General features: G+C 35.3%; 2 protein-coding genes across 8 annotated transcripts in view; one reads left to right on the top strand and one right to left on the bottom strand.

Annotated features, from left to right (window-relative positions):
- Window positions 1-1,139: 1,139 nt before the first annotated feature.
- On the top strand, window positions 1,140-3,098 carry LOC126971935 (negative elongation factor B). The gene has a single exon (XM_050818450.1). The coding sequence runs from the start codon at window positions 1,244-1,246 to the stop codon at window positions 3,011-3,013; it is 1,770 nt and encodes a 589-aa protein (XP_050674407.1). The 5' UTR covers window positions 1,140-1,243; the 3' UTR covers window positions 3,014-3,098.
- A 3,802-nt stretch (window positions 3,099-6,900) lies between these two features.
- The window catches only part of LOC126971921 (uncharacterized), a 57,170-nt gene continuing 37,986 nt past the window's right edge, over window positions 6,901-26,084 (bottom strand). For 3 of the 7 annotated variants that reach the window (XM_050818421.1, XM_050818422.1, XM_050818426.1), the window contains 15 exons: window positions 24,671-24,783; window positions 22,577-22,651; window positions 20,872-21,651; window positions 20,679-20,778; window positions 20,501-20,604; window positions 19,832-20,156; window positions 18,924-19,084; window positions 17,856-18,034; window positions 17,100-17,239; window positions 14,727-14,984; window positions 13,700-13,850; window positions 11,088-11,324; window positions 8,963-9,138; window positions 7,690-7,824; window positions 6,901-7,236 (listed from right to left, as the gene is read on the bottom strand). In XM_050818421.1, coding sequence (XP_050674378.1) covers window positions 7,053-7,236; window positions 7,690-7,824; window positions 8,963-9,138; window positions 11,088-11,324; window positions 13,700-13,850; window positions 14,727-14,984; window positions 17,100-17,239; window positions 17,856-18,034; window positions 18,924-19,084; window positions 19,832-20,156; window positions 20,501-20,604; window positions 20,679-20,778; window positions 20,872-21,651; window positions 22,577-22,651; window positions 24,671-24,783 — 3,118 coding nt within the window. In that variant the 3' untranslated portion in view covers window positions 6,901-7,052. The remainder of the gene's footprint in view (window positions 7,237-7,689; window positions 7,825-8,962; window positions 9,139-11,087; window positions 11,325-13,699; window positions 13,851-14,726; window positions 14,985-17,099; window positions 17,240-17,855; window positions 18,035-18,923; window positions 19,085-19,831; window positions 20,157-20,500; window positions 20,605-20,678; window positions 20,779-20,871; window positions 21,652-22,576; window positions 22,652-24,670; window positions 24,784-26,084) is intronic. The other 4 variants (XM_050818423.1, XM_050818427.1, XM_050818425.1 and 1 more) reach the window with 3 other exon arrangements.

The following is a 26,084-nucleotide window of genomic DNA, read 5'->3' as shown; positions in this document are numbered from 1 at the left end:
TTTTATTTCGAAAGTATATCTTGTGAACTTAAAACGTTATCCCAATTTTAAAAGTGTGATACTCACTTTTGAAGGCCAGTGTAGTACCAAAGTTTCCACTAAAATTGGGAAAAATCCTAAAGACGGGTAACCCTAATTTACATACCCGTCATGGCGGCAACTCGTTGACGAACATTTGTAGAAGGAATTAAAGGAGCATTATTTTCTTTTTCTCTTTCACAGAAATTACGCACCGATAGTGTAATATTTCTTCCGCTACTTTGAATTCTTTTCGGCATGCTAACAGATGAAATATCACAAATATGAAAGAAAAACGCTAGGAACTTCACAGAACGACTCGACAGGAACACCAACATAAAGAAAACATATAATGACTTCTGTCAGAGGTAAACCTTTCCGGATCGGCGCGCTCCGCCGCTCGATGTACACCTTAGATCGGCAAGTGTTCGGCGCTTGCGCAGCGTTTTCCCCGTGCGTATTATTTTACGTGTAGTTATAAAATGCTTATAACTAGGGTGATTTCAGTGACTGTCGCTGAAAGCTATTGAAACAAGCTATAAGACCATGTATAAATTATTCATATTGTCTTTCTTTTTTATTTCACACAGTTTTTTCATTCGACAATAAGTGTAAAAATAGGTATATTTTTAAATAAATATTGTTATTATTGTTAATTGCTTGTTTTATTTATTTCCTTTTATATTTTTGTAATGAACATTATATGTTCATTATAAAATAAAGCCAAAATCTCCACAAAGAACAATCTTCGTGCAAAGTCTTGATAACGACCGCTCGCTGCGCCGCCCGGGAACAAGTGAACACATAAGAGCTTTGTCCGTAAAGCTATGACGTCGAATATTGGTGGCCTTGAATCGTATCGGATCGAAATGTGTATGGGACTTCACTCGTTCATAACTGCGTAGGCAAATAAACCATCTTGTACACCTAATAAGGGTGAAAACTGGATGAGGTAAAAGAGTGCCCCGCGGCACAGCCGCTCTCATTGTTTTTTGAATTACCAGTGCCCGCGGGCACGTCCGATGCGGAAAGGTAAAATAACTGTGAACGGACTGTAAGTATTCTCTTGGCATGGTGGCGGGCATGGCATTTGAATTTGACTTGACACTGACAGAAGTCAACTTGGGCACAGAATACTGTTACGAGAACTTGGGTTTTTAATATTATTGTTTTTAGTTTAGCACCATATTAATTTTCTTAATTAAGTGATAAAGTCATTGGGATTATGGCTGCCCATAATAAATTACCTGGTACTGGCTTAGAAGATGTTGGTGTACCAGGACAGACGTTTCTTAGGGATGCATTGACCAGTTGTACTGATCCCCTGAAAGCAATTGAAGAATTTCAACTTGAAAATGGAATACTTTTGCCTTCACTCCGGCCTATGCTGCCATTATTAGATTTGCACGGTGTACGACGCCTAGATTTTCACACATCAGTGCTAGAGGAATTAAGAGACAAATTAATATCTCATATTAACGTATTAGGCGGTAAAGACGGTAAAGGTAACGAAAAAAAGCTAAAAGAACTGCTTGCTAAGAGTTTTCCGGTAGTAAAAGTTAAAGCTCTCAGACCAGTTATCATGGGAATTCTAAAAAATATACCTCATATTGATGACAAATATTTAAAAGTTTTGGTCCGAGATCGTGACTTGTACAATGATACAGATACTGAAGTGAAACGGCAAATATGGCAAGACAATCAGTCGTTATTTGGTGATGAAGTGTCTCCTTTATTGAGTCAGTATATAAGAGAAAAGGAAAATGTGTTATTTGATCATGAAAGTTTTGCTAATATATTTTTCACATCATCTCCTAAGTTGAGACGAGCAAGTCCCGTTGTAACTAAACTAAAACACATGGTAGGAACAAGTATCAAATTGTATGATATGGTTCTACAATTTCTACGAACATTATTTCTTCGTACTAAAAACATACACTATTGTACACTAAGAGCTGAGCTTTTAATGACTTTGCATGATGCAGAAGTTCAAGAAATTATATCAGTGGATCCTTGTCACAAATTCACTTGGTGCCTAGATGCATGCATCAGAGAAAAGAATGTTGATTTAAAAAGATCTAGAGAGTTACAAGGTTTTCTGGATGGTGTTAAGAAGGGCACTGAACAGATACTTGGAGACTTATCAATGACCCTGTGTGACCCATTTGCAGTAAATTTTCTGGCTACATCAGCTATTAAAATTTTGCATCATTTGATCAACACAGAAGGACTTCCAAGGGATAATACTATATTAATTTTATTACTCAGAATGTTGGCATTAGGCTTAGGTTCTTGGAATATAATTAATACTCAAGAATTTAAGGAGCCTAAACTGGACAGTCAAGTGGTAACAAAATATATGCCAGCCTTAATGTCCCTGATGGTTGATGATCAAGTTCGCGCTTTACATAATAAACTCCCGCCAGATGAAAGAGAATCTGCCATCACTACTATAGAACACTCGGGTCCTCCACCTGATGCTTGTGAAGCTTATATGAGAGAAAGCCCTGTTTGCAGTATTCTAGCTATGTATTATACTCTTCATGCAGCAAAATTAAAAGATAGAGGTGCATTATTGAGAATTCTTAGCATATTAGGTAGTTGCAATAACAATCTTGCATATTCTGATCCATTCTTGCATGCCTTGGTCGCACTTTTGATTCAACTGCCTGATGAATTTCAAGGTGAAGACTTCAGTACTGTGCTGTTTGATGAGTTCTTCTTTGCTGGTTTATCAAAAGACAATGTTACACGACATCTCTTGAAGTTACTATGGTACATTCATCCAAAATTACCGGAAACTAGGATTCACACTTTAATGAAGGCTCTTCAACCTGGTACACAACATAATGAGTCAGTGCATAAGTTGTATGAAGCTTTACAACAAAAGCTACACACTCAAGCAGAACCCGCACAGGCCACTACTGAAATGGATTATTTAGATTCGCCTTTAATGAGTGTACCAATGCCGACTCCCTCTCCCTACCATATGTAGGGCATATGAGATTTATATTATTAATAAGCTTTGAGTTAGATATTATGATAATTATTAAATATAAGTATTATAATTTTAATAATCACTGTCTTTTATTAATTCAAACCAGATGTGGGTTTTATTTCTAGAAACATTGATTGTTTTCCAATTAAAGAGCATAATGCAACTCGGTGCCGCACAATGCCGAATTGTGCTGATGCTTAATTGGAGCATGAATTAGTTTTAAAATGCACCAGCAGAGTGCGTGTGTACTAAGCTCAGTGTTGAAAAAAAAATTTATAGAGTTAGCAATCTAATAAGAAAATAAGATGTTGTCTTCTTCATTTTGATAAATATATTCATTTCCACGAAAGCATTTATGTCTGCTTCATTAAATGATTTGATCAAGCCATTGCAATGTTGACAATATTTTATATTTCTGTTCAATAAATTTGTGTATACTTTAGAAATCTAAAATGAAATTGTATTCACATTTTAAATGTGGTATATAAAATTAAATAGTCAATGTTTGTACCTTCATTAGTTTTATTTATTTAGAGCATTGGTAACAATACCATCAGCTCAAACCAAAATAAAATAAACGAAGAATATTTAAATAATTTTTCGGTAAATTTGTACCTTTATCCATACTCACATTTTTTTAACACAGTCTGAATTAAGTTTTATTATTTCTAAAAAACTACGACGAAACGAAAGCTTTCAATTTTCAACAATAAACAATATAACCAGCTTATAGAAAAAACACACGTTAATTTCCTGTCACTGAGTTGGTATCTATTCTACGCATCACGCGAAAGCAGTACTTTTGAGAGTGCTCGATTGTGCGAAGCCTTGTTGTAGTTGGAACACTCGACGTTGAGCGTTATGCCGCTTAATGCGCTCTAGTGCTGTAATTGTAGTCATTATGTATAGTGTGGAGTATACTTTTATGAAAATGATAATTTAAATTTATTTTAATGTGAGTAGTGCTAGATTCACTTATGATCAAAAAACCCTCCAGGGTTCTTGAAGTTCTAGAAGATTAGTAATTGTATGTGTTAAAAACGGGACAAATGCGAGTGGTACCCGCCCACCGAGGGTTCTATATACACATGTATAATATTATTAGAGGCCTACATATACTTACATAAAAGTATTTTTTTCATTTTTCGTCATAAATCGAAATCTATGTTATATAAATCATAATAATAATCGAATATCTGTTTAAGCCAATGAAGACTTTCATACGATAATGGTTAGCCAGTTAACTTACTTAACTGGCTAACCATGTCAATTACGGATACCCCACATGACATGGCTAACTTAATTCAAAATTTCGACCGCCATTCCTTGCAAAAAGATCCTGTTTTTTTTATGATTTAATTACAACTGTATAATTTTAAGACTTTTCCCCATACTAGTATACTTAATAAGGCGGTATTACTTGCAAAATTCCATAGTTTTATGTCAACAGAAACTATCCTATAAATTTTGATTAACTTGAGAGTACCTATCGACATAAACGTTTTTTGGCGGCTTAAGGCGAAGTGAGGTCCGTATCTTTTTTAACTTATGTTAACTTCGCAGTTTTTTTTTCACAGCTTTAATATTAGTGTCTTGAAAAGAAAGGTCTATAGAGACGTGAGTACTTATATCATTTTAATTTCAATTCGACAACTCCACGCGTTACAGAGATCAAGGGTCTTGACAGACAGACGGACGGACTGACAACAAAGTGATCCTGTAAGAGTTCCGTTTTTTTTTGAGGTACAGAACCTTTAAAATATATAATATCCTCACTGGAGGGGAGCTATGACTTGTCCAAGGGATGCTGGTGCTTCTTGGGATAACTGGTCGATCCTGTCATCACCTACTCTTCTTTTTATAGGAAATAAAATTATTACCTTGGTTGGTTTTCTTAACTGTATATAAATGCTTGATACAATTAACAATTTTATTTATAAATTGTACTATTAATCATTTACAGAAAGAATCTTAAATAACATAGACCCAGTTTGACTGCAGGATCAAGTCTCTTGTAATACATTAAAGCTTATATTATGAACATTGATTTTCTACAAGTGTACCTAATTAACAAATATTGATAAAAATATAATAAAAAATCTAATTTTAATTTTAAGGCAGTGTTGACAATAAATATTTCTTAAGTTTAGTTTTAAATGTTCTTTTACTGGTTTCTAGTCGGATGTCCTCAGGCAAGCTGTTTAATAGACAGGTACGGTAGGCATTTTTCAAAGTTCTATCACCGTAGTAATCAACAGGATCAACGAGATAGGTTGTGTTCTTGATTGCCATGATTGTTAATGGCTAATAAGTACCTATGTGTTCAGCTTACTGGCAATACTTTACATATTTTAAATAATTTTCTATAATCATTTTTACAATTATTTTTAACCTTTTTGGTGACGAGCAATTTTAAAAATCGCATTTGAAGTTATTCGATTCTATCGATATATGTTTTAAAAGTAAGCCCATAGCTATCAAGCGCATAATTAATTTTGGATTCCACCTAAGCAAAGTATAAGCACTTTAGCGTACTAACGGGTATTCTACAACTAAGATGGTAAAATTTTCCTAGTAGAATTCTCAATTTGCTACAAATAAAGTCAATAAGGTGGAACCAGGAGAAATTAGTATCTACTTTAACATCTAAGTATGTTACAAAATTAACTTTTTCTATAGGATTACATAGGCAATTACTTAAATTATTATGAAAGCAGTGACAGTGTGCATGCAAGGGAGGCGGTGAACCTGCAGAACGAAGATAAGGCGAGCTAATAACTAGAAGTTTTTTTTATCTGCATTAAACATAATAGTCATTGTCGTGTGACCATTTGATAACGGAGTCAATATCCTTCATCCGAGAACATGTATGCTGAACAGTGGCGTAGTACACCACATAGGCTATTACATTAAATGAGATAGCATACTGGCCCGCACCCCGAACCCTGAGGTACACCATACTGTGCCTTCATCTCCTCACTAAGCGAATCGCCTACCTTCACACGATATGTATGAGAACCTGTTGTTCAGTGGCTGTCGCACACCACACTCGTCCAATCCATTCAGGAGCGTTTCCATTTCTAAAGTATCAAAAGCTTTCTTGAAATCATAAAAATCCTGCAACTATAATTTTTCTCTCTTCTAAGTTTGTGTTTATCTCATCCGTAAATTTAGACAGTAAGGTATTTGTGCTTTTGCCTTTTTGAAAACCGAGGTGACATTCGTATAAAATATTATGTTTTTGTAAGTAACTACCAAGCTCATTTTCAATACATTTTTCCATTATTTTATCAATACTGGATAAAATAGATATAGGTCTATAATTAGAAATAATTTAATTAATATTCACATACCTACCTGATTTATTAATTGTTATTACTTTATCATCTCTAGTACTCTTTAAACAATTTTTGACTGAGCATAGAAGCCTCCCCCTGGTAATTCTTGCTACTTCTTCTCATTACAGCTCAACCTATATCGGAGGCATTGGTAAAAGGTATGATTAATAATTGTGTAGGTGTTTTTGTGACAAATTGGTATGGTTGCCTGTGTAATAACATATACAGGGGACATGCCTTCTTGTATTTTAGACTGAAGAGTGCAGCATGATGTTATCGAGGTCGTTTTGTTATGGAAAAGTAGGATACACGAGCGTCCGGGTGACCGGATCTTAAGTGATCACCGCCCCACGCATTATCTTGCAACACTGGAGGAATCACAGGAGCGTTTCCGGCCTCTCAAAAAGCTGCATGCATGACAGAAATAATACGACACCGTTATGGGCAGTTGATGCCGTTAAGAAGCAACCAGCCCGTTCTGTTATAGTTTATTCCCATAAAAATATAATGATAATAAGTAGTATGGATGAATGTAAAAAAAATCGACACACTCATTAAAATATTTATTAGTTATGACTTACATTTTCAATATAAAAGTTATCTGTTATTTTGTTAACGTGTTTACAGAGACTGAGCTTACGGCAGTTTATGTTTTAATAATAAATACTATGAAGAAATAAATCGCTTTATTAATAAGACTAAGCGTGGTGATCGCGTCTGTCCGGTTTCAAATCCATTGAATGCAAGGATCGTAGAGATCTGGAACGTTCGAACAGGGAGGGGTCAGTGTATATTGGTTCGCTACCATCATCGAAAGCATTTGCAAGGCGTCCTGAAGAACCAGCTTCATCGCCAACTTCGGAAAAGTTTCTTCCTAAGCCACTGAAAAGAAAAATCGATTTAGTCTAGCAGCTGCCAAGTCCAATGGATGTTCTGTTGGGTCTAAATGGCATCAGTCTTTGGCCGAAAAATGAGTCAATAAAAAAGTGGATGTTGTTTGTCACAAATAGCTGTTTTTGTGCGGCACTACGATTGCGCTCGTCACCTTGAGACATGAGATGTTAAGTCTCATTTGCCCAGTAATTTCACTAGATAGGGCGCCCTTCACAACGAAATATAATAATTCTAACACATTAATGCTTCACGGTAGAAAAAGACGCCGTTGTGGTACCCATAATCTAGCCGGCGTCCTGTGCATAGAAACCTCTCACTGGGAAATGTCCTTAGTCGCTTCTTACGACACCCTAGGGCCTGGGACTTCCCTATTCCTTTTATGCCCCCGGGAAGCACAGGGCGACATCTACTGGAATACGCAGCTAAAGTAAAAGCAAGTACCTAAGCGAGTACGGCTTATGAAGATGTGAGGCAGCAAAGAGCGAGGGACGCGTCGGCCTGGGGCCCGGGGCAGCCGGACGCATCGCCGGTGAACTCGACGCTTCAATGTTCTTGCGAAGAACACGCCAATACCGTCTGTTGAACAGTAAAATAAGTTATCAAGTTATTTATTATGATAAGTAGTCCAAATATGAAATTTGATTTAATGAGTCCTAAATAAACACTAGGTCCATCAAAAAGAGTGTTGCCGGTATTTTATGTTTTACCTACCCACGTCATTTTTCAAGAACTATAAGTGCACTATAATTATAAACCCTTGCATTGACCCCGATAAAAACAGAAACATCAAAAGCAAACATTGTAAACAAATACATGAGATATTCCGTCTTATAAGTATCAGACGGGCTCTAGAGATGTGATCGCCACCACCGAGTAATTTTTTTATGAGTTACAGGTCACATCACATTGTGTCTGGTATATCATTCTAAATATGGCCATCCACTAATACAATACAAAAAGATATTCATGTTATCGCACGCGGTATTATATATCGCACATGGTACACGGTACACGGGTCCGTACTTCATGAGGCTAAAAGGTGTCTCAATACGGAACCCGTGATTATGTATATTTTGTCTCTCGCTTCGTAACCGTGCATAAAAGAGAACAATAAACTTGATTACGTGTTTTTCTGGAACAGGAAGACAAACGAGCGTCATCTGATGTTAAGTGATCGCCGCCTCTCAAATCAAATCAAAAGGTCACGGAAATGACATGAATGTCAAAAAAAAAAATCTTATTGAATCTACCGCTACTTTGTAAAGGGTTGAGCTAATGAGAAGAAGTAGCAAGAAACTCATTGCCACTCTTTTATATCAAGATTTACATTTAAGTACATCGATTTATAAATCATTTCAAATTACAATATAATATGTAAAATGATGCAACAAACATACTCAAACGTCAAATAGTCAATGTCTTACACGAGTAAGTCAAAAAAGTAAATGTAAATTAATACAAAAGTTATTGAGTACAGTAGCTGCATCATCCACATACACCATAAATAAATAAAGGTATTTTGTGAGCATTTTATAAGCGATTAGAAATAAATAAATATGTATATATCCATACATATATAAACTATATCTTTTTGAAGGTACCCATGTGGTACCGTTCTGGAAACAACGTACAAGGTGATTGCATAGTTTAGTTGTACAGGTATTGTGACGATCTGAGTATTGAGATTCCTTTCGGACAGATCTTAAAATCTTACTTGTAAATATACAAAGCCGCAGTGAGCATCGCCAGCAACAGAGACAGTAGAACGCAGAGAGCCACCAACAGGGCTCTGTAGTGGTAGGGCGAGACGCAGACACCCACAGAAGCGACGACAGGTGATGAGTCTGCAGGTCCGTTCTCTTCTATCAACTCGTTGCGATTGTCAAACACCTGGTAAAAGAGTTATTCTTGTTAACAATTAATGCATCTTTGGGGTCATCCATAAATTACGTCACACATTAAGAGGGGAGGAGGGGGGGTTGCGTCGACGAAATATGACATAGTGTGACAAGAGGCGGAGAGGGATCCAAAATTATGTGAGATCACATTTTTTCAAAATATAATATCTTTTTTGTAAGTATTACAACACAAAAATTTGAACTACTCGTACATACCTCCATAATTTGCATATATGAATTATATTTTTTATATTTTGTTGATATTCATGCTCTTGTTTGATTTTGATTTTTTTTATTGAAAAAGAATATAAATGATATAAAAATAATCTCGGAAAACTGCTGTTTTAATTTCATAAATTTCTTCACTTTTTTGAAGTAGGGGACAAACGAACATACTCACCGCTTTTTATGAAAATAAGGGACGAGACGAGCAGGACGTTCAGCTGATGTTGAGTGATACACCCAACCCATTTCAATGCAGTGCCGCTCAGGATTCTTGAAAAACCCAAAAGTTCTGAACGGCACTACAATTGTGCTCGTCACCTTGAGACATAAGATGTTAAATCTCATTTGCTCAGTAATATCACTAGCTATGGCGGCCTTCAGACCGAAACACAATAATGCTTACACATTACTGCTTCACGGCAGAAATAGGCGCCGTTGTGGTACCCATAATCTAGCCGGCTTCCTGTGCAAAGGAGCCTCCCACTGGTATGTGGTACCTGATGTTAAGTGATCACCGCCGCCCCACACTCTCCCGCATTACCACAGGAATCACAGGAACGTGGGCGCCTGTCGCCTTTTAGAAAAGTGAAAGCGTGTCTTTGGACTTTGAAGGAACCCATGTCATATTCCTGGAAACGCCGCAAAAGGAAGTTCATTCTATAGTTTGGTTGAATTTATTTTTGTTATTCGAGTAGGTATATTGTAAGAGATACTATAGTATATTATAATGTTATACGAAATATATTATAATGTTATACGAATTAATTAGTTCCGATATATTTGCATAAATAATGCATTAATGTGTTTTTGAATGAAAAAACAAAACGTCATAATGTTATCGCATCAGATAACAGGTCACGTTTCATGCAATCAGTTTATTTCTGTATTTATTGTGAATAACAAATATGTAGAGCAAGAAACTGTTGATTGTTTACATAGAGTATTCAACAAAATGGAGAGGGCGTAGATGGTTACTTCACTTTTTTTGGTTAAGGCGAGGTTTTCCCAACACTTTAGGCAAAAATCGCTCTAACGTATATTAATAAGATTCGATAGGTACGCATGGACACGGGCATGGCTGAGAACGAACCGAGCGATGCAGGTCAACGACCGCCGACCCGGAAGGGCCGCGTAATATTTTTCAAAAAATAAATCTATCGAGATTTCTTTTCGTATTCGTGTTTTCGAAACTGCAATAATTTAGATAAAGAAATGAAGATAAATATGTCAAAAAATTTGAACCGTAGTATTTGTAGAAGTATTTTAAGTAGATTTTCAAAAATGTTACTTTTTAGAAGGAACCTTAAGTATAATTATTATCGTACTGTTTCGGAGGCCCCGTCCACCAATGAAGCGTATATAATATAATCTTTATCTCCTTGCTACAATATTCACTTAAAAATTAGTACATGGTTATTTTTTTTTCTTTAGCATTTAACTGCAGTGACATATTCTTGCTTGTTTTATAATATTGTTAAATTGCGATTTGAAACAATGCTTAAATGAGCTTGACGTAATAAATTCTTTATTTGAGTTTGAGTACTTACCTGCAGAAAGTGATATATTCACAATCCGTTCCTAGTACGTTTGTTGAAGAGGTTGTCATGTCCATGTGGTGTAATACTCTTAAGCTGTACAAGTACAATCATTGGTCTGATTCACGATATATTTATCGTGTATTAAAAACGTGATATGAATAGCGGAACAGAACAGTACCTCGATCATTTTTCGCACGTGGCTTGGCGTCTCCACTTCATCTTTCAGATACTTGTCAACTTTCGCTTCTTCATACGATATTTTGTATATCGATTCGTTATCTTCAGACTTGTTGGCTGGTGTCTCGGCTGGCTTAATCTCTGTTCTATTTGTGCCAATGGTTTCGGTAGAGTTGGTGTCTCGCCGGCGACGTCCAAACGAAGGTTCCTGCCGTCCTGATTGACTTGGGCAATACGCCTGTTGGAAAAAAAAATGTGTTTATCAAAATTTCTTTCACGAGAAAAATACATCTAAATTTGCATCACCCGTATGCCATCTTAAATATACACTTCTACTACTACTATAGTAATTGCTAATAACGAGATACTTAAAGAGTTGAACGTAGTTTCTCCGGGAAAAAAAATACATGATTATTCACCATGGTATTCTCTTTTATTTATGAGAAGCTTATTAAAATAATATTATCAGTGACCTGATTAGATTAATTATCAAACGTTGTTCTATGTTATAAGTTTTAGTTACGTGATTAATTATGTGAAAATAACATATATATTTAGAATAAAAATTAGAATTTATACTTTCCGGGTGGTACATATATTTCACCATAGTAGAAATTGATCTGAGAGACCTGATACAGACCGTTGCCGGCCATCCGTTTTATCTGTAATATCTCAATATATATAAATTACGTGACACGTTGTTTGTCCGCGATGGACTCCTAAACCAATGAACGGATTTTAATGGGGATTACTTCATGGAGTGCAGTTCGGTCCAAATTGAGAGATAGGATAGTTTTTATTTCGATTTGGGACCCATAATTATTTTTATTTTCAATATTTGTTTTGTATGGACATATTTTCTATGAGAGAATTTAGTGACGCACGGTTTGACAGATCCGCTGTGAAACAATTTCATCATAACAACAGGGAGCATTTTTACGAAATCATTCTTGATGTTTTGAAATATTATTGGCAATTTCCTATAAAACAGTATTTTTTTATTATCTGCAGAACAACGTCTGTCGGCGCAGCTAGTTAACTATAAGTTCGAGGATTTTATTTTGTTTTTTAACCTTTCAAACGTCGTGTTCACCCTGACACAGTCATCATGATAAATTTCTTGATAACAATGGCTTTACTTATCAGTAAAGACGGGATAGTTTATAAAGTTCTACTTTCCTATTCCTATAGTAGTTATAACTGTATGTTTTTCCGCTTACTAGCCAGAACAAAGAATTTTACTAAATATTGTTTTTATTACAAAGAGGTCAGGATTTGTAGAATAGTTAAGTGATCAGCGATACAGATATTATAGTTAAGTACTGGATAATAACACGAATATTTACACATTAAACTTTTAATAAATATGAATAGGAAGATATAACACTTATTAAGGAATGTGTATCTTAATGTTGTAATCGTTTCAATGGCGAGAGGTTTATTGAATAGTGCGAAGACCCAGCCATATGTATAAAATTGTGAATGGAACAAATTATATGAATGATTTGATATTTTTTTTATAATTATAAATTATATTAAAAATTATGTTATTAATAGGGTAATGACAGGTTTTAAAGTTAACAATTTAGCTCTAGAGATAACGTATACAGTATCATCAATGTTTAGAATAATGCAACCTTATTCTGTAACAGGGTCAAATAAGCCATTTCTGTTTAAATGTTTTGATAAATAATAAAGTCTTTATCTCCTTCATTGGTGCATATAAGCCCTCTTTGGCTTACGAGATAACTTTTAACCCTAACTCTGCAACGTCATATTAAATTATGTTTAATGATTATTGTTTTGATATTAAGCTATTTCCGTACCTCATTGTGTTCTCATAGATAAGTATATATAAAGAAAATTAAAGTTAAAATTTGAGATATTAAGATAGTTATATCAGTTAAGTGCAACAAATAGTTAAACTTTCACGACTCGTAAAAGTCATGTTAAAGCTTTGCAGAAATGAAGAAGAAAAAAATTCTACAGACATGCCAGTAATCACAAACATTTGAACAGAACAGTTGCATGACATGATAGAGTTGAACATGTTGATAGAGTTGGCTGTCTTTGACTCACCAGCCTCGTAAATGTTGTATAAAATTGTTAGAATAATGGCTTTTATTATTATTATAAGTTTAAGCTTTTGATTTGAAGCAACTAATGCGGTGGTTCAAACAAAACGCGTGGCTGTGGAATGTCACACATAAACATGATGCGACTCGAATTTCGCATTTTGTTGTAATTTTTGGTGATGAAATTCGGTTGTCGGTATTAACCTGAACAATTCCTCTAAGCACATTGTGATATACACAGTAAGAGATGCAGAAAGACATCAAAAAAAAATCAAGTCAAGTTACGTCGGCCCAACTCGGCTAAGCCAGCATGAGTTCGCACTCCGTACCCCGACGTAGTGCTGATTGTGCACCCACTGTCTCTTAGTTTTCTTTAGTTTAATTATATTATTGCTTAACCAGTCTTGTACAAATAACCCTGTGAGTAACATTAAATATTGTTAAATAAAAGTCCTTTTTAAAAACTTAATTCCCGACGCCCGATACATAACTCGATACAAATATTGAAAAACTGTTAAAAATTAAATTGTGATCTTACCGGCTGGCAACCCTCTCTACAAGTTCTCACTGTGGCTTCAAATACCAAGAAGTTGGACTCCGGAATCTTGAATGCATTGAACCTTGCTTCAAGTGAGTCTCCGTTACGTCCTTTGTCTAATTCTGGGAACACATCAGGATCCACAGGGCACCTGATAATCAATCACCTCATATTAATTACTTCATAAAAATTAGACATTTGAAATCTCCTTGCATTATAGTGATGCACATTATGGTAAAATCGGACATTTATATTAATATAAATGCGTTTAAGACATTCACATTTATTTTTTTATGAAGTTCATTCCACAGCTTTGTAGTACGTGGATGAAAGCTCTTTGAAAACTGCACTGTGGAGGATCTCCACACATCCAGATGGTGGGGATGATATCCTAACTTAATCTTTAATACTTCTTTTAATATGTTAATTTGTGAAAGATCGGATCCGATCAGAATGAAACGATCACTACATTTGACCCAAGGCTTGTCACAATTAAATAGAGAGAACCTAGATTTTAGTAGAGATTAACATAAACAAGCTTTTACTTAATACAAAGAAAGATACAAATGCTTACGTCCGCTTATCTGAGGATATATATATATCGAAGGAAATGGAAACATAAACTTATTTTGCCTACTACTCGGCTTTTGTGGGGCGTTGTATATGCTTTTACCACAAGATTCCAGAAAATGTTCAAAACAAATGTACTACGAAATTCAAAAGAATTGTTAAAAAAACATAAGTGTGGTATAAGGTTACTATAACATAAATGACATTCTTAATGAAAAGACAGATTGGGGATGGAGCGACCGCCCTCAGGCTATTAAATAATCAATTTATTGTATGATATTACACTGCAACGATATTTTTTTGAGAAAAAAAAAGAAGCCCGCTCAGAATATTGCGCCCGTTCTTCATTGTTCTGAGTAGTTTTTGACTTGCTATAATAAAAATATTCGAATTTGAAAACAAATAGTATTTTTATAATAGTTATTATTATAAAAATACTATTTGTTTTGTAACTTACCCAACTCTATCGATCAGTTGCACAGATCGGCCAGAGTATGGATCTCTGGCTATCACATTTGTTGCGAAAATATCCGTAGCGTAATTATATCCGTCTTGAGCTTCCAGTCTGAACGTCAATGGATCACCAACAGCGATGGTAGTAGTCGGTCGTCCCTGGTACAGTATCAACAGTCGTACCTTCGAGTTTAATGAGCTCTCTTCTGGTAAATACTCTATGGGAATCGGGCTGCCAGATCTGTCAATGTCATGCGAAAAACTGTGTTAGACTTTTAAATAAATTCTTTAAATGCTTACTTTGACTTTGGATGAAATCTTTATACCAATTAATCTTAGGTCATTTATACGTCGTAATAGACTGACAGCTGTGAAATCGTCGAATAACATTGAGGTTGACGTCTAACCTCTATTTTGAGCAATGCACTCACACTAACACAGTGACATACAAATCGCGAGCGTAAGAGGTAGCTTGTCACATTCTCTAAAGAATTAAACCTGACCTGTTTTCATCAGTTGTGTAGCAGCAAGAGGCTGTATCTAGATGTATAAATTATGTATGCAAATTATAATGTTTTTTTAACTATTACATAAAACCAATGACATTATATATAAATAAATTAAAAGCAAAAATCATACTATGTGAGAATTGAAATCGTCCTTGGTTTTATTTTATTCTTCTTGCTTTTAATATTATTTTTATAAAAAAAATAAGGAACAAAAGGAACAAAAGGAAATTATTAAGTTTAAATGATTATAAATCTCTGTATTTTTCCAACTACTTATATTGTTCGTAGAAGTCATCCAAAGTCGTGATGTTAGTAGCTGTTAGTCAAATAACAGCACTCATAGAACAAACCCTTAATAATTAATAAATAAAATAATAATAAAAATAATAAGCATAAAATAAAAAGTCTCAGGAAATAGTTTACACCGGGTCCACTTTGTCTCACAATTAAATTTAAATTAATATCGCATATCATAATATCGCGCAAATAACATTGACAAAAAAGCAATAATAGTATTCATATTGTTTTTTTTTTCGGAAGAGGAGGACAAATTAGTTGTGAACATAGTGCAACAAAATAACGTACGATATACGTCTAAAATAGCAATCTCGATACGTGCCACGCACTAGAAAGCTGATATTGCAAAATTATTCAAATGTGGACCCGGCTACAGGAGATCACACTCAGAGAAATCACACGAACATTAATCTAATCTACAAAACAAATCGTCAAATGTTAGATTTTTCTTTAAAAAACTAACAAATCAAAAAGATTTAGATTAAATAGACAAGAAAACCGCACACACAAACTTCCGCTCCCCCTAGTGGAAATAAACTTATTTTCAGATTTAAATAAAATTAATAATATTGCATAACATCATCACTATTAAAACGTTATAGGATGCTTGCATACCGTTTCCCACAAACCTCAGACAAAATTCTCAAAAATATTTTCCCTTTTCACAATATTCTCAAGTTTTTTCATTATTTGATAAGAAATGAACAAATTTGACTTATTAGGTATGAAGCGGCATTACCAATATCGCGCGCTCGCTTGCACTTTATTCGACGTTCTTTTTCAATACCAGTCAATTCGAAGGGTCTTTTATGTCGTGGATCAAATTGTACACAAGTTCATTCCATTGTTCAGTTGTACGAAGAAAAAGAAAGTTCCTGGAGGACCACCACTACGGACTAACTCACCCATCTATATGGTTGGTCTCATGGAAGTCTTAATAAGAAGGTACTAGAAGTTGTATTGTCACGTGAAACATTTGAAACCTTACAACTTACAAGTGTTAGATCAGTTTTAGTAATAATCCGAACGACAGAAATGAAGCAATAAATGGTGTATTTTAGTATATCTAACTGCGCAAATTCTTTCACAACATGCAACTATACAAATCAATATATCATCGGTAAGTTTTTTTTTTCAACTAAATTTCTGTTTTTTAATATATGTGGCGATAATCCGCCATTTTGCAAATTATTATGAACAAGGCCCTTGATAATATCCAGAGCGTTGCAAGCGTACGTAGTTATGCATGGATATGTTTATACATTCGTCCCGCAAGGAATAACAATTTATAAGTAATAACATTTGTATTACCTTCTTATATTTAGATTTCTATGGTTTCAATAATATTGTACATGGTAAGTTTATAATGTAATGAAAGAGCGGAGGTCTCAACTATTCATTCTCTATGCTTTGGCATCTAAGTAGATACTTATTTTATTTTTTATTTGAAATAACAGCAGAAATCTGCATGAATAGCTATTCAGATTAGTCTTCGTGATAGAATGACCACTAACTTTAGTAGGTACCTATTATTTTTATAATTAGGGCTTAAGTATGAACAGATCTCTCACCCTGCACCGATGTAGTTAGAAGTGACTACTGCTTCAGCTGGACCTCGGAACAGGCAAGTCAAGTTGAACCTCTTATCTCTTGAAGTTTGAACGTTGTCACTAAATTGAACTACTACAATATTTGTCATCGTATCACCGTACTGTAAGAAAATTTAAAAGTATAATCAATGAATATACAAGGGGACCCACGGCTAATTCACATGGAGGGGAAGTACCTTAAATATTGAAGATGTAATATCTTACTGAAAGAAGATTTATTATAATTAAAAAAAGCGGCTAAGTGCGAGTCTGACCCGCATATGAAGGGTTCAGTAGCAGCAAGTAACATAATATTATAAAAGTTCTTGTAGTTCGTTGTAACGATTTATTAGGTATTAAAAAAACTTTTTGGTTGAAGTTTGCATGGTAATGTACATCATATTTTTTAGTTTTATCATTCTGGGGCGGGGGGGCTGTAACTTCTAAATTAGAGCTACAGGTAAAATTAGAGAGAAACTGCTTCGTAAGGTAACGCGTTACGGCACCAGTCTGTCTGGCTTCCTTTTCTCTCACGCCTACGGCCGCGGTAGGCAGGCTTCTCCTCTCTCACTCTAACCAATTGTTACTTTTATAGGATTAAATAATAATGCTAACAATGTACATGAAGAACTGAGCACACAACCACCCTGAGTTGGATTTAACTCTTTGTGTTTCGTAAGAATGATTTTCAAGATAACTATTAAGATTTGTGATGAAACTAGGTGAAACAAATCATACCCGCTGGGTGCCACATTCCGGATACCCGTGTGCTCCTGTTATACGTAAAACGTTTTGGGTTCCACCATTTCCTCGGAAGAAGCATCGGTCGTAGAATCCGTAGGTATACATTCTGCCGAAGAAACCTTCGGGAAGTCGCAGCGTAAACTCCATTCCATCTTCATTACAAACTTGTGACACTGTGATTGAAAATCATTTCATTAAAAAATCGAAGTGAGAAAGAGATGGGCTGACCAAAGCTGACTTAAGTTGAGTAGAGCCATATAGAGCAGTGTGGAGTCAGATGGGGTCGGCAACCGATTGTGTTGATATTCTTCTCATATTCCGTAGTATCATTTTATCGGTGAGGTGGAAGTTGATTCAGCTTCACTCAACTTTGCTTTCGGTGTCAGCCTCATAGGTGGTTCAAACCACGATGACGTGCCAGTCCGTTTTTGAACGTACTCAGTACAAGTGTCGGCTAGATTATGGGTACCAAAACGGCGCTTATTTCTGCCGTGAAGCAGTAATGTGTAAACATTACTGTGTTTCAGTCTGAAGGGCGCCGTAGCTAGTGAAATTACACGCCAAATAAGACTTAAGATCTGGTGATGTCTCAAGGTGACGTGCGCAACTGTAGTGCCGCTCAGAATTTTTGGGTTTTCCAATAATCCTGAGCGATACTGCATTGTAATGGGCAACGCGTATCAATTACCATCAACTGAACGTCCTGCTCGTCTCGTCCCTTATTTTCATAAAAAAAGTGTCAGAGAGGGGGACGCGTCCTCATAAATTAATTGTGTAATTCTGTGGTGTAAGTGCTCTATTGGGTCTATATAATCTCTTTATTTTGGAGGATTTAAAAAAGTGAGTTAAACTCCAGAGTAATATGCCTAGAACAAACTGGGCTTGGTACACCTATCTAATGTTTATTACAAGTCAACTTAAATATTTAAAATTATAAAAAAAATCCATTTACAAATGTATTTACCCACCATCGAAAATAAGACGAAGTTTTCCGCTTGTTTATTACCTGTATACTAATTGGTCTATGTAGCAGGTCGACTATACAAATATGTCTATACATACCATCTAGACAATCATCTGCGATACGCCCCAACGCTCTTTCATAAAAGTCATATTCTTTAGCAGTGTTATCAAAATGAGCTGGATTTGCCGCATCCAACTCTCGCGTGTCTCTATCACTTAGCTCACAGTTATCTCTCGGCTCCACTCCGTAGCCCACATCTCTGTAAACACAATAAATAAGGTAGTTTCATCTGTAACCATAATTAACAAGTTAGATTTGTACCTAACGTTAATTTTGATTACAGATTTACGTGTTTTTAAGACCCTTACGTACCTTTAAGTACGAACAACTTGCGTTTATTGTATTGCCATAACCAAAGGTTAATGTAATGTGTTTCAGAAGGAGTGTCTTTCTTTTAGTGAAACGTGTCAGTTTCTGTATACCGGTACCAAAAACCATTTTAAAACACTTCGGCCTTACAAATAAAAATGTGTTATAACAACTCTATTCCACCTTTATACTGAGTATGGTTATACTTGGTTTAATATGAAAATAGTACAAGAAAGTTGTTGACAATTAAATCAAATATTGCCTTCTCTCTTCTGATAAGTCAAAATACTAAGTATATACAACGTTTATTTGTAAGGCCGTTAAAAATTATTTCGTCGTTGCTACAGCCAATATTAAAACAACCAACCATAACCAAAACATTGACAAGGGCAATTTTTTTCATTTTTATGTTCTTCAATACGGTTGACTTTTTTGTTTTCATGTCTCATCATCATAACTACAGCTGATAGATGTCCACTGCTGGACAATAGCATCCCCCGAAGATATGTATATAATATCCTAAATATTATATCTCAATAGAGAGGAAAGCACAGTGTGTTAAAGATATATTCTTGTGTTCTCTGAACCTACTCAGTATATAATCGACCGAAGATAGTTAAATGGTTTGTTTATGTACCTGTAGTTGAATGACCGGCATATAAAATCGCGGGCTTCTATACATTCTCTCTGGCAGTGCGCCAAGGATTGTGCTGTCGTAAAACGTCTCACAAATCTCCGTTGCATTCGCTGTCTGCCAACTTGACGGAAGCTATCGTCTTCGCATCTAGATCCTTGCCAAGGTCGTTGTCCTATTGGAGGTCGGCCAATTCCTCCAATTGGTGCTATAGGACCAGCAACGGGGCCACCTATGTGACCTCCACCGACCGGCAGAACAGGGACAATTTGTCCCCCTACTGGGGGGATGGGACCATCAGGTTCGTAGCCACCATAACCTCCACCACCTGAAAGCCGCCATTAGTTACCATCGAGTACGTCTTTTTCTTCGTCAAGACCGTCTTGATGGATCTTGTTCTTTTTATTATTGAGCCTATCCAGTATAGGCTCTTCAATACAGAACACAAAATATAATATAAACATACCTGTAATGTGTATAATGGGTATGTATTACCTAATAGTAAATACTAAACTACTGGCTGCAAAGCAAATTACCTTGGTGATCCTGGTTAGGAAATAAAAAAAAATGTTACGTCTAGATCCGAGTTAAAATTTTCAAGAAAATCGGACTTCTGATGATGTTGAGAAACATTAAAAGATTCATTTACAACTATTAAAAAAACCTTTTTACCTATAGGTCTATCTAATCCAGATGCTCCATAATTCCCTCTGTATCCGCCAGGTCTATCGGCAGGCCGTCTTGAACCGTAAGTTGGACGCGGTTCCACTGGGAATCTAAGAATATAACCGTATTAGATTTTATTTCGTGTACTCTCTTTTATATTCTTTTAGTCTCGTTTGAGAATTACCTTTCAGGAACTGGTCTGACGCGGTCTGGATACCGATCGCTGACTGGATACCGATCTGCAGGGGGATAATCAGGGCCATAATAACCACCTCGTCCATACCCTAATTCAAAATAATAATATTGTTAATAAACTATATTTTTGTTAAGAATAAGATTATAAATTTTTACGTGCATTAGTTGGTTAGTATGCTTACCCGGATATGACGATCCGTTTGGAGGATATTTGTCATAAAGTTCCGGGTATCTATCACCTCCTAAGGGTGCTGGATCCCTGTTAACACCAACTGGATATCTGCTATAAGGATACCGGCCCCAATCATTAGTCACTGGATAGCGGTCCTGATCGTATCTATCAGGATAGCGATTTGGATAATACGGACGTGGGTATCTACGGGATGGGTATCTGTCAGGAGGATATCGACTGGATGGGAACCTTTCTGGATATACATCAATTGGGTATCGGCTGACAGGAATTCGATCAGCTGGGTATCTTCCAATATCATTTGACTCGTAGTTTGGATAACGTCCGCTATCGGGGTATCTATCTGCAATAGGATATCTATTGATTGGATAGCGGTCTATGCTAGGATAACGATCCATTGGAGGATACCGATCTATAGGAGGATAACGGTCTACGGGATATCTATCAGGAATGCGTTCCGGTCCTATTCCAGCAGGATATCCATCAGGGATGCGTTCCGGTCCTATTCCAGGAGGATATCTATCAGGAATACGGTCAGGACCAACTCCAGATGGATATCGGTCAGGAATACGTTCAGGTCCAACACCGGGAGGATATCTATCATCCGGATATCTGTCTGAGGGATACCGGTCATCTGAGTCGGGATACCGATCATCCGGTCTATCGTAATACCGATCGTCGTCATATCTGTCGTCGTCTGGGTATCTATCGCGGTCTACGCCTGGAGGATACTTATCGCGGTCACGATCGCGGTTTCCATTGCTGCTTCCACCTTGAAAATATAAAAAAGTTTTAACCCTTTCTGCCTTCACTTAAGAGCGGCGTTACACGGCCAGTAAAGACATCGTCATTCATTCAATTTGCGACTATCCAATGATTTTTGTTCTTTTGTACATTCAAATTATCCATAGCACATGCTATCAAATGCGTTGTACCGTACAGTGCTGTGCACGACGTCATGTAATCGCACTATAATCCCCGCGAGTTAAGATAAGGACAAGCCGCCATCTTAGTTAAGTCACAGTGACGTAGATTCAGGCAGACACCAATCAAAGGAACCTTTTACGACTTAACGACTACCTACGTCACTGTTCCATCGCGTGGGTCCATATCTATATAAAATTGAGTATAAATTTAAGCAGACTTTTATAAAATTAAATAATTTACAAAATTAACAAATGATCCGTTGCCGAATACTCGCCTGTCACTCAATTTTTTGACATAAAGTCGAGCTGTCAAAATCAATAATTGCTTGGTAAGCTGATGTCCACAATTACTCGAGCTATCCGCGTACAGCCACTCTTATATTAAGCTGAGTTGAATACATGCCACACTCAAAACTACATCTACAGAGACTAAAATTATGCAAATTAATTCCTGACACCCTTGGCTCTAATATTACATATTACCAACGTGCAATTAACTACTTTTCTACAGTTCTTACATTTCAGACACGTGAGAAATTTTCTTAATTGATTTAAATTTAATTCTACACTAGGATATTATATTATACTGCACAAGTTATATTTAAAATAAAGGAAATATACCTCTAAATTAGCTTAATTATCATTTAATTTAAAACATAAATAGAAAAACTTAATATGTAGGCAACTAAAGACGCATGCACCAAAAATCTAAATACAAAATCGTAATCAAAAGTTGTTTTCAATATATACTCTTGGAATCATGCATCGAACCTGAATGAGATGGTTTTCCCCAAGATTGCGATCCCCCAGAGTTTCCAGCGTCGCCTTCACCACTAACTAGCTGATCTAAATCCAAAATCCAATGAGTTTTTATTGAGAAATTATATTCTATTATCGCTTTTATCTGGGGAATCCGTTGTGATAGAAATATGGTCATAGCTATTCAAGTATTCAGTATTTTGTAATAATATGCATTTTTATCTGACAAATAAATAACAAAAACTTGAAGAATGAAGAAATAATAAAAATAGTTAAATCAAAATGAAAGGTTTAAAGGACTTGTTTCTAAAGCCGTAATTAATATATTATAACATCTAGTCATATTTTTTAAAGACAGGGAGGCTGTCCACATTCATTTCCAAAAGGCGAACACGTTCTATAAAAATATAACACAAACACGCGTTCTTTTAAACCTCATACCTCGTAATACTCAACTTGTTGAGATTGATTTTAACGTTGTACTTTGAATAGAATTTTTTGTTGATTTATATGACATTTTAAAAGATGTCGAAAACAACATATTTTGATACAGCATAATTATAAATATATTCTCTTGATTTTATTAGAAGAACACCATTCTCATATTTTTTATAGACATAGGGTTTATAAAAAAAGGTCTATGTTTATTACTAGAATGAGAACTTCATCGACAATAGTAAAGTGCGACTTTGTATTACAATACACTATCAAATATCATTCTAGGTATAAGAATAGATGTTTTAACGAAACGAGCTACAATTGACTGAATCTATTCCTAGACAAGTTAAGGATCATTGTCACATGATAGCCAATTGTTATGTCGTCCACTTGTGGTCATTAAAGCAATTCTACGTTTACTATAAGTATATTATAAAGAATGTATAATACACAGCACGCTATAGAAATATTATAATAATGACTTTATATATACGCTATGCATTAACCCTATTATTCATAATGGTCCGCTAACTTTAAACAGCCGCTAAGGAGTGTTTTTTCTCATTCTGACTTAGGTCAATAGAAGAAGACAGAGTGCGAATTAGCAATGCTTTAAGATAGCAGACTATTATTAATAAGGGGGTAAATATAATATTTATCTATGGCAGCATTATTAAAAGGTAGGATTTGTTAAATAGCATGATGTATAATGAGGGAGTATGCTACTAATAGATAAGCATGGTAGCCAAATTGATTTGTAAAATTTGTTATTAAAAACACACCAAGGCGTTGCATTTTTCTTTTTATAAAAAAATCATCAAATTCAGCCTTACTTAGTCAGGGCAAGCGACTATTCATAATACATACTCGTAATTAATTGAGTTTATAAAGAGGGGCGGATTTTCGATGTTCCCAATTCATATGTACACGTTTATTCTATGCTATTATAGTGAAGGAAAACATCATGAAGAAACACAGAACTTATAAGATATTAAAAGGTTGTTTCTGAAATTGACCAACAAACACTTTGCCTGCAAGGGTGTGAGCCCAAGTTGAAAATAAGCGCAAACTTGACGTGCACTTGCGGCATACTTTCCGGTCTACTACTGCCCGCGAATTCCTAATTGATTGTATATTTTGCGGTATATTTCTAGAGCTATGGACCAGTTTCTAAAATTTTTCTACTACATTTAAATAAAACACTTTTTAAAGGATTAAAACTTTGTAAGGAAAAAAAACTATTCAATAACAATGTAACGCAAAAAACATAATAATATACTAAATATTAAAATATACTATAATATTAAAACATAATATAATTATTATAATTATATATAATTATAAATTATTAAAACTTTCGTGAATCATTGTTAAATTATTTATTAATAGGGCTTTACTCAAGTTTTTGTTGGTGTCGGTACCAACTAGAACTCCTAATGATCCGAAACTAGTCGGTACCGACACCGACAAAAACGTGAGTAAACCGTATTTATAATTAATTATGTAATTATAGTTACAATTTTACGCGTTTTAATCCTTTAAAAAGTGTTTTATGTAAATGTGTAACTCGCTTTGAAAGAAAATACTTTGTTTACTACAGATATGTACGCAGGATATGCAGTTGTTTAAAACTTAATGTTCGAGTTTCGTTCGAGCTGAGGTACTTACGCATTAGATTTTCGTAGTAATCGAAATCGGGGTCGTAAAGCAGTCTCATTCCATCCTTCTGATTGTACCTGCTGAGACGACAGGTTCTTGCACGGTCGCTGTAGACTGCAGACCTTATAAATTGAATTGTTTCTGTTAGTTTTGCTGTATACAGAATTCATGTCTTCTTATGATAGTTAGGAAATCAATGAATATAAAATAAAATAAAAAAGCCTTATTGCTGTTATTTTTAACTTAATTGACAAAACATATTAAAGTTTAATAGAGGTAACAAAATATCCTTAAACTAACTAGGTGCTATCGTTGGCATTCGGTTGTTCATCCCTTGCAACAGCTTGACTTTCGACAAAGGCCTCCTGTAAGGCTTTATAAGTTTCTATCTTTTGCTATACGTAACCATTCTCGGCCCGCTGCTTTCTTAAAATCATCTTCCCATCTCTTTGTCTGTCTTCCTCTGCTTCGTGTGCTTTCTCTAGGGTACCATTCGGTTATAATTTTGGTCCATTTTTCTTTCTTTTCTCTCCACATATGTCCTATCCAGCGCCATTTCAATTTTCTGTATACTGTTTGAACTTTTTTGAAAGAAGTACCTATGATCGACAGATTCGTTTCAATTTGTTAGTGAACGTTTTCTTGTGATGTTAGGACTTTACCACATACATAGACTAACAGCTAACAAATTTCTACGAAAGGTTTCGTTTTTCTTTCAAATGTGTCGCCTCATACCCTCTTTCTCCTTCGTTCAGTTTGTCAGCGTCGTTAGTTATGTTTAAAGAATTACACGATGGTTGAAATGCCCGCCATTACACGATTTATTCTTTACCGATTCTTTTTTATTTTTTAATGTTTGTAGCGGAGTTTGCGCAGCTCAGAATTGCGGCTTTTTAAGAATCCTGTCCGACACTTTTTAATGATAAAAAATTCTTCGAGCATGGATGAGATTTACAATAACTGTGAACATTTTACGCTGAGCACTTTATTTTACGGATATATAATGTTATTGAACTGTCACGTAGTTACTTAGTTAATTATAAACAAAGGTTGTATTATATTAGCTGCTAATGTTAAGGTTTAAGTCAAATTGAACGTTAAAAGTAACGCTAACTTTAACATAGAATGCGGAATGTGTTGCACCATCGTATTGCTTACGATAGTCGAATATTTATTTGAAACTTTTAACAGGTCGTTTTTAAGCTATTTAACATTAACAATTGATTTAACCGGCGATGATTGGTCGTTAAAGTTATGACGTCATCTATCTAATAATTGTCACATGGTACAACTCATTCTGTTATTGCTAAAGTTAGTTGGTGCATCCGAGCCTTAGTATACAGTGGTTATATATTTAAATGTTAGTACAAAAGACCTCGCCATGATAAAGTTTTAACTTCTGTTGGGTTTCAGGATACACCAT

This window comes from Leptidea sinapis, chromosome 25 (genome assembly GCF_905404315.1).
Source record: "Leptidea sinapis chromosome 25, ilLepSina1.1, whole genome shotgun sequence".
NCBI lineage: Eukaryota > Metazoa > Arthropoda > Insecta > Lepidoptera > Pieridae > Leptidea > Leptidea sinapis.
Note: the sequence above shows the minus strand (reverse complement) of the source record. Positions and strands in the feature narration are given on the sequence as shown.